The sequence below is a fragment of the Jaculus jaculus genome, chromosome 15 (genome assembly GCF_020740685.1).
Source record: "Jaculus jaculus isolate mJacJac1 chromosome 15, mJacJac1.mat.Y.cur, whole genome shotgun sequence".
In the NCBI taxonomy this organism is placed as follows: domain Eukaryota; kingdom Metazoa; phylum Chordata; class Mammalia; order Rodentia; family Dipodidae; genus Jaculus; species Jaculus jaculus.
In genome coordinates this window covers 39,044,358-39,057,864 of record NC_059116.1, presented here as the reverse complement: position 1 = coordinate 39,057,864, position 13,507 = coordinate 39,044,358, and the positions used below count along the sequence as shown (strand labels likewise).

General features: G+C 42.2%; 1 protein-coding gene across 1 annotated transcript; it reads left to right on the top strand.

Annotated features, from left to right (window-relative positions):
* Positions 1–7,518: 7,518 nt before the first annotated feature.
* LOC123455101 (non-histone chromosomal protein HMG-14-like) lies at positions 7,519–7,815 on the top strand. The gene has a single exon (XM_045135254.1). It carries the CDS (start codon positions 7,519–7,521, stop codon positions 7,813–7,815), a length of 297 nt encoding a protein of 98 aa, XP_044991189.1.
* The last annotated feature ends 5,692 nt before the right edge of the window (positions 7,816–13,507 follow it).

Genomic DNA, 13,507 nt, shown 5'->3' with positions numbered 1-13,507 from the left:
CCCATAATCTGATAACCATCCATGATGTAAATTGCAGTGCACTCCATCCAACTTTAAAAGTACCGAATTTGTTTATTTATCCTAATGATGTTCAAACATCCCCAGAATCCAAAGTCTTTTAACTGAGCCATAACTCACACAAAAAAAAATCCTTTCAAAATTCCTATGTTGACACAGAATAAACACTCAAACTGCACAAGATGGCACTGGCCATAGTAAAGAAATATTCCACCAATACAAGGCTTAAAACAACCAGGGCAAAAATCAAACTCTGTAGTTAAATGTCAAGCAACTCTAGTCAGTGACAAATCTCCAGGTTGATAATTCTAACCAGCAACATGTCTCTGGAGTTCCAATTCCACCCCTTCCGCTAGGCTATTCACAGTCCTTGAAAACTTCATCTGGGGCCAGCAGCTTTCCTTAGCAGCCATCTCATGGTCCTGACATCTCTACTGGGTCTCTACTGCAACCCAGAGTCCATCCTCACAGCAAGCCTCTCACACAAACTGTTTCTATCCCAGTCCAGACAAAGCTATTTCTCACCCTTACAAGCCAATCCTCATTGTCCATAGTTCTTATTGCATTCAGATCTTTCAAATCTGACCAGAATAGTCCATCAAGCTGGATTTACAACACTGAAAGGTGTTTCTTGGGCTAATGTTTCAAATCCTTCCACATTCCTCTTGAAAATAAGCTCCAAAAGGGTAAACTCACACAGTCAGCAACGCCATTTTCAGTACCAACTTTATTGTTGCAGTTATATTTGTATTGCTGGTAGAAACCACCCAACCAATAGCTGCTTGTAGGAAAGAAAACAGTTTGTTATGATTTACAGACTTGAGAGGACGCTCCATGATGGTAAGGGAAATTGATGGCATGAGCAGAAGTTTCCTATCACATCCTGGCCAACATCAAGTAGACAACAGGAACAGGAGAAGGCATCACACACTGTCAAGGGGTCACTGGCTATAATACCCATAAGCCCCATCTCCAACAATACACCTGCTCTAATAGGTGCTAATTCCCAAATCTCCATCACCTGGGAACCTAGCACTCAGAACACCTAAATTTATGGGGGACACCTGATTCAAACCACCATAGATAGTGACTGGTAGATTCACCTGGGAATTGTGGCATCACAGTAAAACCTTCTGATGTCATACAATGTCCCTGTGATGTCAATGAAGAGTGTTGATGTCAAATGGAACACTGTGATGTCACATTTAAGTTTTATGATATCCTGGTCACACATTCTCATGTTAGGGAATCACTGAGATGCCAAATTGGGGCTTTGTAATGCCAGAGTGGTGTACTGTGATGACCCAGAAATCCACTGAAATGATATTTGATATTTCAAAAAATTAAGATACTAGTATGTCACAGGGGAGGCTAGTTATGTCATACTGAGAAATCATGATGTCACAGTAGATATGAAATATTTGTGGGCATATTATTTAAAATCTGAGCATTTTGAGGTCACAGTTTAGAAGTGAAATGATTGCACACTGTTTGTTTGTCAGAATGTGCATTGTGGTATCATGATGAGAATTGTGATGCCACAAAATGGCGTTGAAGTTTTATAGTGCAATTGTGATGTCAGGGTAATATTTTTAAAATCCATATTTGCCATTGTGATGTCACAATATCACACTGTCATGTAAAATAGTGTATTATAATGCTAAAGCTGTGCATTGTACTATAATGTAGGACCTATTGCAATAAAATTTTGAGTTCACAGTGGGGCATTATTAGCTCCACCTAATACAAGAAATTTACAAACCAGGGAAAGAAAGAGTGAGGCCAGTGCACTGGAAGGGATAAAGTATCCATAGGAAGAACTCCCCTCCAATGGTTGTCATGGTTTCCAATAAAACAAGTCACTGTGTTGACCCACATAGATATAGTCACCTGTGTCCACCACCATTGGCTACCATCTTAAAGAAGACAGTCTCTGCTAAGCAGGAGTTGGAAATGGTAATTGATGAGATTGTCAGTTGGTGGAAAAGCAAATAGAGATTAATTGATTAAATATGAACAAAATATCATGACATACATGTATGAAAATATCAAAATAAAATTTATTTGCAATGCTAATTTGAGTTAGTAAGAGTAATTATATTAAAAGTTAAAATGATCATTCACAAATATGTTCATAAGTGTTTTTGACTGCAGAAGTATTAACTGGTTATAAAAATGCTGACCATCTTTTTGTTTTTTATGATTTTTAGTTTTTTCATGATGACAAGGCTTTTAATCTCATTTATGCACTGACAAGTCCCAAATTTATATTTCCATTTCAAATGTCTTCATGTAAGTCTTCATTCTTACAAGTGACTCTTTCCCTGACCCCTATACTTACATGTCTAGTCCTTTCAAGCTTACTATGTCCAAACTAGATTCATCATCTCCTTTGCTTGCCCATGTCAAATGTCCCTTTTGAATCATATATGACCTTTCTCAAGTGGTTAGGTTAGAGCTGTGTAGCACAACATCCCCTTTCTTGAAGCCTTATGTCCACACCTGTCAGCAAGTCTCTACATTTCTATATCAAAATATATCCAGACCCTTTTGATGACCCCCTCTTATCTTTACTATCTGAGTCCACATCTAGTCTGGGCAGGTGACCCCGGTCCTTTGTCTCTGCTTTGGCATATTTCTGTCTATTCTCCATTAGGGCCAGAGAAATCCTTTTAGCCAATATTAAGACATGCAAAGCTCTAAAGCAGACCTGCCTGTGGCTTCCCAAATTCACTAATAATAAAATCCCTAGTCCTTATTGTGGCCTTCAAGGTGCTTCATGATCTCCTGGGGGCCAAATTCTGTCCTCTGACCCTACCACATCTCCATCCTTCACTCTGCCTCTGGGTGCACTGGCCTCCATGGTTCATCTAGTTCCCAAGAGTTCCTGACTCAATCCTTTGCCTCTGCAGCCCTCTCTAATAACACTCTCTCCTCCACAGTAAGACAATCCAACTCAGCTCCTCATAGAGAACATCTTTGTCCACTCTAAGAGCTGACCTTATCACACTCGGTCCTGACAACACACTGAACTTGCTCGTGGGCACTCATCCATGACATATAAAGTTGGTCCTCATATCTATAGTTTCACATTTGTGGATTCAAAAGCCATAAAAATATTTAGAGAAAAATTGTACATGAAAAAAAAATTGAGCATGTACTGATATTTTTGATGCTTTTCCCTAAACAATATAGTTTTATAACCATTCCTGTAATATCTTACATTGGTTGGGTTATTATACATAATATACATGTGATTAAAATGTAAAGGAGGATATGGGTAGTTATGAGGGTTTGAATTAGATACTCCCCATAAACTCTTGTATTCTGCATGCTTGCTTCCCAGCTAATAGCAACATGGAAGGTGGAAGAAGTGTGTCATGGGAGTGGACCTTGAGATTTACTAGTCCTTGGCTTGCCATTATGTTAGTTTGGCTCATTCTCTTGCTCCTATTTTCCACCTGCTGTGGCACAGGTGATGTACAGCCTCTGCTCCCGCCTTGCTGTCCTCTGCCATCATGAAGATTCCCCTGGAGACTGTATGCCAAAATAAAAACTTTCCTCCTATCAGCTGACTTTTGTTGGGTGTTTGTCTAAGTAACAAGGAAGTAAGTACAATAGGTTACATATAAATACTATGTCATTTCATATGGTTTTCATCTTCTATACTACTGGAAGACTTGATTAAGCATTTTATGTTTTTTGTTTGTTTGTTTTCTGAAAACAATCCCCAGCAGATACCAATAAAAAACTGTATTTGATATTTTAAAATATTTAATGAATTTATTTGAGAGATAGAGAGAAGCTGGAGAATGGGCATTCCAGGGCCTCTAGCCACTGCAAATGAACTGCAGACACATATGTCACCTTGTGCCTCTGGCTTAGTGGGTCCTAGGAAATAGAACCTGGGTCCTTAAGCTTAACAGGCAAGCACCTTTACCACTAAGCCATCTCATCAGTCCTGTATTCGATTTTGTTTATTTTTTAAATTTTTTTATTAACAACTTCCATGATTACAAAAAATACCCCATGGTGTTACCCTCCCTCCCCCCACTTACCCCTTTGGAACTCCACTCTCCATCATACTCCCTCCCCATCTCAATCAGTCTCTCTTTTACTTTTGATGTGATACAGATATTGCAGTACTGAGCACTGTGATCATTACTTACCATCACCATGATACCTTCTTAGTTGTCTCAAGGTTACCATCTGAAAAGAGAAGATGGAAAACTAGAGAATATACTGTCTCCATACAAGACCCCTGGAATGAACGTTGGAGTCTAGGGGTAATGAAAAAACCCTATGCTCATATCTACTATTTATCATCTCCCTCTGGACAGTATATCCCTGCTTCCTGCCCAGCACTAACTACCCACCATATTCTCTCACGGGAAAAACAAGTAGCAACAACAAAAAAGTACATGCCACCATAACATGGACACAATATATCCAAAATTTGTCCCTTTTATTAACTGACCTAATGCTTCTAACTGCTTCTTTTGTGCAGCTCCCACCCATCCCCTGCTAACCACAGCTCCTTTTAATTACACCCTTGAATACCCTACATCTATAAGAAGCTATTTCCAACAATTCCACACTGATAATTCCCTCTTTTATGATGGTAAGGGTGTGCATCTCTGCCTGTCCAGCTCTAAGCCAACCAGACCTGAATGCTTCCTCAATATTTGCACTATCAGGACAACTTGTGTCAAGATACCCATTCTCCCATGGTGTGAAGAGCTAACCACCCCATGCAAAAATGTTTCCTCTCTCACTTACTTTCCCCCAGCCTTGATTGTTCCACAGGTGTATCTCTATAAGGATGAGGAAGCGGCCTATAAACTCCATCCACACCAACTGAGAGAAATTTTCATGCTTCTGCTGGTGGACTCAGTGTGACACTGACCCTGGGTGCCTCTGGTCCTGCAGGAGCTGCTCTTGTCCAAACCAACCACCTCACAGGGGACTTCTAAAACAGGCTTGACTAGTCCATGATATCTACTACTGAAAGCCTCAAACCTCTCCATAGACAATTGAACGCTCTCGCTGGTGTGATATTTCAAAACAGTAGAGCCTTAGAACTGCTGAACATGGGGGGACATGTATGGTCTTGGAAGAAGAGGGTTTTTTGTTGTTGTTGTTGTTGTGAATGAATCAAATGTTGTTGAACACAATGTTAAAACTCTCAAAAAACTGCACAGGGAGCTGCATGACTGCCAGAAGACTGAGGACTACACCAACTGGTTGTCCAACCCTTTAGTCACTTAGCTTCTCCTCCTCCTTAGCCCCCTCCTTGCTATAGGAAGCCTATTACATGTAGACCCCCTACCTCATCAAATTTGTCAGTCAACAAATAACTAATATTGCTAAGGTTGCTACTAATCAGATCCTCATACACTATCTAGCTCTATCTGAGCCTATGATAATCTGTGGGGCCCTGGGTCCTCCCTCCAGACCTGGCCATGGACCCCCAAAGGTGCCCAGGTAACCATATTGGTGTGCAAGCAAATGTTAAGACTTTAAGGATATAGTTTCAGTGAACAGCTCTCAGTTTATTGTCAGGGAAATGGGTTTATAAGCAGTTGGAGGCGTGAAGAGGATCCTTGGGAACTGGTGGGTTTAAAGGTTGCTAGCCTATGCCTAGGATCATTCATTCCAGCATACAGGGAGTCAGGTGCAGCATTTAGGGAGAGAGTCGGGTCATCTACAGAGAGTTTCAGGGCTGTGTTAAGGCTGCTGGCTGATCATAAGTTTCCTAGGCAGCTGGCAAATCGCTACAGGGTTATGGGCAAAGCTGAAGACTTTTCTGAATGTCCAGGTATCCAATGTTTGGAGAAGTAATGGCCTCACTTCCTGAAATTCTCAGGGTCCACGATTTTGTCTGGGAGTCCAGGCTCTCTGCGAACCCCAAGAAAAGGGAGAAGAGCTCCCCTGCCTGTCTAATCCCCAAGATATGACCAGCAGAGGTTGGAGCTGCTGTGACCACTCCCTAGCTTGGGTCCTTCATGTCAGGGAGCTTAGGTTTGCTATAACCCAGGGCCCTGCCTATGTCCAACAATAAACTATAAAGATTTCACTCAATATGATGACACTTCCCCATTATAAAACAATGGGGTAGCTGTTGTACAAAGGCAGGGCCCTGGGGGAAGCAAGTCTAAGCTGTCTGACATGAAGGCCCCAGGCTATGGAGAGGTCACAGCAGCCTGAACCACCAGTCATATCTCAGCTACCAGACCTGCAGGGGAGCTCCTCCACCCATTCTTGGGGGTCACAGTAATCCAGGTTCCTACCCCCATTCTCAGTGGTCACAGTGAGCCTCCCTGGACAAAATCTCAGACCCCGAGATCAGCAGGAAATAAGGCCACTCCTTCTCCAAGCCTGGGATACCTGGACATTCAAATAAGACTTAAGCTTTGCCCATACCTCTGTGACCTTTAGCCAGTTACACAGGAAATTCCTTATATCACATCAGCCAGAAGCCTTCACACAGCCCATCCCCCTTTGATCCTCTTCCCGCCACTATGTAGATTGCATGGCTCTCTCACTATGTGCCATAATGAACATCCCTAAGCATCCACTTACAACCTTTGAGCCCACCAATCCCTTTAGGACCCTGTTCCCACTCTTAACTACTCATAAACCCATTTCCCTATTGCATAAATGGAACTACTTTGTGAAGTTGGCTCCCAGGTGTACATCCATTTACACTCACAGCCACTCAAGACCCTGCTCTCCATGGTTGATTGGACGCCTTCAGTGAACTACAGCCCCAAGGATCCAGGAACCTCCCACACACACACGCACACACACTAAAAAGAGCCAGTTTCTTGGTAACCATGCTGTTGATCTCATGAAGTTAATAATCATCATGAAACAAAAAGGAGGCTCTTTAGAAAGAGAAAATGTCACTCAACGATTATGCATTCTATAGCCCTGTGGCTGCACACTGGCAGAAATGACCACCAGTCCTGAGAACCCTTAGCCAATGGCACAGAATGCAACCTCTTAGCATTGCAGGAGCTGAAGTAATTCAGGACCTTCAGGTTCCTGACCATGAGGAAGAGCATGACAGCATCCACCAGCATCCAGAAAAAGCAGGCAAGGAACAGGCATTGCAGAGGTCCCATGATGATGCTACAGGCTGTCTACAGAGGAGAAGCACAAGCATCAGCCTCCTCCCCCAGCAGGGCATGGTGGCACATGCCTTTACAAACAGAACTCAGGAGACAGAGGTAGGAAGATTTCCTTGATTTCAAGGCCACCCTGAGAATACATAGTGAATTCCAGGTTAGCCTGAGTTAGAGTAAAAGCCCTCCCTCAAAAAACTTAAAAGGGAGGAGGGAGCGGGCTCCAATCCTTTTCCATCCGGTTCTCCCACCGCCCCTGCCCCGGATCCTAGCAGTCCGGCGGCGGGAGGTGGAGCGGGGGCGGCGGACAGGCAGCGTAGCTTCGGGAAGGTTCTCGCCGCCCTGGCCCGCAGCATCCACACGCGCTGCGAAGATGCCCAAGAGGAAGGTGAGCTCGGCCGCGAAGGACGAGCCCAAGCGCAGGTCGGCCAGGCTGTCCTCCAAACCGGCTCCTGCGAAAGTGGAAGCAAAGCCAAAAAAAGCAGCGGGAAAGGATAAACCTTCAGACAAAAAAGTGCAAGCAAAAGGGAAGAGGGGAGCAAAGGGCAAGCAGGCTGAAGTGACTAAGCCAGAGACTAAAGAAGACCTACCTGCCGAGAACAGAGAGGCAAAGAGCAAGGAGAGTCCAACCTCTGAGGAGGTGGGAGAGGAAGACGCCAAGGCTGAGTAGTAATCCACCATGTCCATCAGCATCCCTGTCTCCTTCTTGTACAACCCAGAAGAATATATTTTATCAACTATTTTGTAAATGCAAGTTTTTTAGTAGTTCTAGAAACATTTTTTAAAAGGAGGGAATCCCACATCATCCCATTTTTTAAGTGTAAATGATTTCTTTTTTTTTTAAGAGGTGAAATCATTTGCTGGTTGTTTATTTTTTGGTACAACCAGAAAATAGTGGGATATTGAATTATGGGAAGCTTTGACTGTCTTGCCTGTCAGCTTAACATTCCATAGGTGGGGGTTAGTTTTATATCCTACAATACAAAGCATACTAAATGGCAATTTGTAGTCACATTTGTGCATTTAATGTGTCTTGAATATTTTGAATTACTCCTAGTCTGTGTTTTTAGTAGAGCCGTTTCCTAAGAAAAGAAACAAAAAACCACTCCTTGGTCACTGCCCTGTTGTCAGCACTGTGTGCCTCTGTGACATCTCTAGTTGTGGTAGTCCAGTGTTCTTAATGATTTTGATAACTACTGTGAAAGATGAAAAATTTGCATTTGCAGTGTGTATGTGTTGCGCCCCTCCCGCCAGCAGGAAGAACGACAACAACAGGATTCTTCTCAAGCACACTTTATTGGGAGCTCCTAGTTGATAGAGAGAAGGACCCCGACCCTACGGAGCGCCAAACTTATATACTTGTGGTCATGTAGATGTGAAGCGTTGTCTGATTGGCTTAAGTCTTATCAGACGACTTTGCATCACCCAATCGAGATAGGTGAGCAGCCATGTTAGGATAACGTCATATGCTCATGTGCAAATGATTAGGATGCAAAAGCAGTAAACAAACTGACGCAGCAAAGCCTGACGAAGCCAGCGCGGCTCCCAACAGTTCCCCCTTATAAAAATTGTTTTGAACCTCAGGATACCCGATCCAGGACCAGTCCTCATGATGGCCAGTCTGATCGAGGGTAGAGCCCAAGACCAAAAGCCTGCTTAAGCACCTTCCCGAGTGCAAGGGGAAAAATCCCTTTGGGGTGCAAAGGCTGCTCATGCAGGGATGTAAGCCTTCCAAGGTGCAATGACAACAAGGTCACTTGGTGTGCAAAGGCCTTACAGTAGGCAGGGTGGAACTAACCATGGGATGTAAGCCTTCCAAGGTGTAATGACAACAAGGTCACTTGGTGTGCAAAGGCCTTACAATAGGCAGGGTGGAACTAACCATCTCACAGGCTTGCCAGCCACACTTGTGGAGATGCTCCTTGATCCAAAGCCATAAGTACCCGAACAATCTTTACGTTATCCTGCTGACGTTGTCGTCTGATTTGACAGATAAGCCAGAGACAGAACACCATACCACACAGAAGGGCTGCTCCGAACATAGCCACCCCCACCCATTCCTTAAAGAAGGAAAATGCAGAAGATAGCCAAGAAGTAAAATCTCCCAAGGAGATTGGCTCCAGATGAATTCCATTCAGCTGTACAATCTGGAATAGTAACTTCCGAGATAACTGCTCTCCTTCAAGCGTCCAGTTTCCTGTCAAAAATTCAGCTAGCCTGCAACTCTGATTAAAAGAAGCAGTAAAATTAAATTGCAAAGGAGTAATACACAAATGTTGATACTGGGAAACACAGCCAAGTTGTATTGTTTTATATAATTCCTCTACTTGATTTTGCACCAGATCTACTCTTTGATTAACTAGATGAATACCAGCGAGAACGTGCTTATTGATTGCTTCTTGTGTTTCTAGTGCTGCAGAAGTCTTTTCCACTATGTTATTAACAACTTCCACAGTTTGAGCCTGAGATGTCATGGCAAGAGCAGCAGTAGTTGCTGCTGCAGCTGAAATGACTATGGCTGAAATGATTGCTGAAGTAATACCAAAATCTCTTTTATGACGAATAAGTCCTACTAAAGGAAAGGTAGTTGGATCCGCCTCTACTGGAATGGGGACAAAAGTAGGTAATTTTACTATTAAAGCCAGATTGACACTGGCATTCCAGCACTCTGCAAGCCAACACGTGATATTCCTACAATCTATCGAAGAGATGTTAGTGCTAACATTCGCTGTTAGAAAAAAGAATGGAGCTTGTACACAGTTCTAACAGCGCCATAGTAAAAGAAGCATTTATCCCATAAGTTCTAGTGGCTTCTGCAAGATCCTTGAGCTCCTTCTACCCTATAGGTTCATGGTATCTAACATGTGTATCATGAGTCTCAAAAACTGGATAAGCACTAGCCAGCTTTCTCCAAGTATCTGATTTTATCAAACTACATCCGGATGAAGCACACGCCCCAGGCGGAAGTAGACCATCTTGTTGTTTACACCTGTTGCTCGTAGAGGCATAAGGTGGTGGAGGAGCAAAGACACCATCTTTTCTGGGTCTAGAACATTCCCGACCACACTCGGCCTCTACTTCCTCAAAATCCTGTTCTTCCTCTGGAGTTAATTCTTCTCCCTCAGATTCACTAGAACTTTCTATATATAAATTTGCAAGTTCCGTCAAATCTGGATATAGCTTTGGACCTGAATTTGGCCCTCCCTTTTACGTTTCACTTTTATTCTGTGCACTTTTCTTCTGTTCTGTCTGAAACCTAGGTTCTCTTTTTATTTTAACCTTTTTTTGTTTTCCCCTTTTATTTTCTTCAAACTCTGACATGCTATCTTGATGATGTGCTAATATGCGTTGACCTTCCCTGATCACCTCTTTATCAGACTTACAGATCAGTTACAAGCCAAAACTTAGCATATAGCACATCCAGGGGAACTTACCGGTACGCCACTCCGTGTGTTGAGTTCTGAATCCTCCCTCGGAAGTATCCTCAGGGGTCCTCTGAATTGGCCGTTTGTTGACAAGTCCCGGGGTTCGGCACCACTTGTTGCACCCCTCCCACCAGCAGGAAGAACGACAACAATAGGATTCTTCTCAAGCACACTTTATTGGGAGCTCCTAGTTGATAGAAGGACCCTGACCCTACGGAGCGCCAAGCTTATATACTTGTGGTCATGTAGATGTGAAGCGTTGTCTGATTGGCTTGAGTCTTATCAGACGACTTTGCATCACCCAATCGGGATAGGTGAGCAGCCATGTTAGGATAATGTCATATGCTCACGTGCAAATGATTAGGATGCAAAAGCAGTAAACAAGCTGACGCAGCAAAGCCTGACGAAGCCAGCGCGGCTCCCAACATATATAATACTAAAATTGTGAACCAGTGGGAGTTGAGTAGAGATTGTGAGCATTTGAAGATGTTTGTACACGAGAGCCTAATAAGGAAAAATGCCTCTAAGATTGAAGCTGGGTGTCACTGGAATAGCTTCTAAAGAAACAATACATAGTCTTTAGATTTTTGGTACGTGTGTTAAGACTTGTGTACAATTGAAATGTTTGTGTACTGTTCCTCAGCACCAATAAAAGTATGAAAATAAAAAAAAATGAAAAGGCAGGGCATGTTTGCACACTCCTTTAATCCCAGAAATCAGGAAGAAGAGGTAGGAGGATCACCATGACTTCCAGGCCATTCTGAGACTACTTAGTGAATTCCAGGTCAGCCTGGGCTAGAGTGATACCCAACCTCGAAAACAACAACAACAAAAAAAGACAGTAAAGAAAATTCCCCAAACATGACCCATTTGTTCATTCCACAAATATTTCTGGGGTCTTGGGTTTCTTTTATTTCCATAACGTTTGGTGTGTGTGTATAGCATGTGTGGTGTGTATTTGTGTGTGTGTGCACGTGCACACATGCATGTGTTCAGCTGAATCTGCCCTACACTCCCATGTGTAGAGACCAGAGGAGAACATCATGTGTCTCCTCTATGGCTCATCCACATGCTTTTTGACATGGAGTCCCTCACTGCATCCAGAGCTGCTGTTTGGGTCAAACTATCGAACCAATGAGCCCCAGCAATTTTCCTGTCCCCACTACACATAAAACTGGGTTTCCAGGCCCCTGTGGCCACACCTAGATTTTTACATGGATGCAGCATATATAATTTAGGCCCTTTCAAACTCTCATGTTTATGTGGCAATTGCACTTGCCATATCCCCAGCCCTCATCATTCCACACATATTTCTGTAAGGACATGGTTACTTCTCTCCAGACACAAGCCAGTCACTGCATAATGTGATCTGCTGTTCTGTTTCTGTGAAATGGAGAGCCAGTGGGAAATTTGGGCCCAGCTAAAACTTAAGATTTTAAACTAAAAAAAACCTCAAACAAGTTAAAACTACAGATACTAAGACTAATTTTAGGTTATAATGGTTCAGTTTACATTATTTAAGTCTCTCCTTGCTATGCCTTATACCAGTTAAAAATGTTTACTCTATGCCTTTATATGTTAAAAATATTTAACTTGTTAAATTTTTCAAATCATAATATCTTCAATTTGTCAAAACTGTAGGGACCTTTAAAATTAAACTAAATACAATTTATAATATATAATATTTATAAATCTATTATGAGCCAGGAACAAAATTTAATAATTTAAATACATGGCCCCCCTCCTAGCAACTTGTGCCTGACCCTCCCCTACTAGAAATTGGTAGGCAATCCACCTCCTGGGAGACAGCCACGTGGCCCCCTTGGACTGACCCAGGTATGAGGACAGGGGTGAAGTCCACCATCTAGTGCTGACTAGACTCACTAACCTTTCCTCACCCTACTGGACATCAACACATACCAAAAAAAAAAGTCTAAACATGTCATTAATCATATACTTCAATGTTTTGCCACTCTCTGGCTGCCTGATCAAATTAGAACAGATATGGCCCCTGTTTCGTTGGCAAGGCCTTTGTAGATTTTCTCCAGACCTGGAAAATCTCACATTCCACAGGCATCCCATACAACCCCCAGGGCCAAGCTATCATTAAAAGATATAATCAGACTCTCAAATCTCAATTACAAAAACAAAAGGGGGAATCCTTACCCCCACATGACCAACTAAAAAAGCCATTATTTACCCTAGATATTTTTAAATATTTCTAACAATTTATAATGTGTGATAGTTATAAATCTATTGGGAGCCATGGGTGAAATGTGGTAATTTAAATAAATGGCCCCCAATATATTCAATTGTTTATCTTATGGTGTGATGGTGGGTTTCAGATTTCAATCTAAAGATATACAAAGTGTGCCTAGCAGAAGTTCCTAAAGTGTACTGTGACATTTGGCTCTAGGCTTGTACTTTTAATGTCTAACTATCCTCCGTACTCACAGCTTTAAAGTAGTTCCTAAGAAAATTCAAAGTGTACCTCCCTCTAAGATCTTGGGCTAGATCATTACCCTAGATACAGTTTCACCTGTTAGACACTCTGTATACTAAGGTTAAAAGTTAGAACTCATTTTGAGTGTCATGTAGATTTTCAATGGATTTGTGTTACTTCTAAAAAATATAATAACAGTCAACAGTGTTGGGAAAATGCATTTAAGAGATATTTGACATAACGATAATATTTCTTTAGATCTGATACAATTCCATACAGAGATTTTGTCTTTACAAAATAATCACCTTACTTTTAATGCAGCTAAATCTGCTGATGACTTAATATCTACTTTTACATCTGCCTTGCCTGGATAAAATTCTCTCACTTTTGGATGGGAAGCTTTGCTACTACAGGTGCTTATCTTTTACTGATTATGTGTCTGCTGCCCATACTCATTAAAAGCCTTTTAAGATCCTTTATGTAAAATCGTACAG

Coding starts and splice junctions, on each gene's coding strand:
- LOC123455101 (XM_045135254.1), top strand. CDS start 7,519: ATGCCCAAGAGGAAGGTGAGCTCGGCCGCGAAGGACGAGCCCAAGCGC.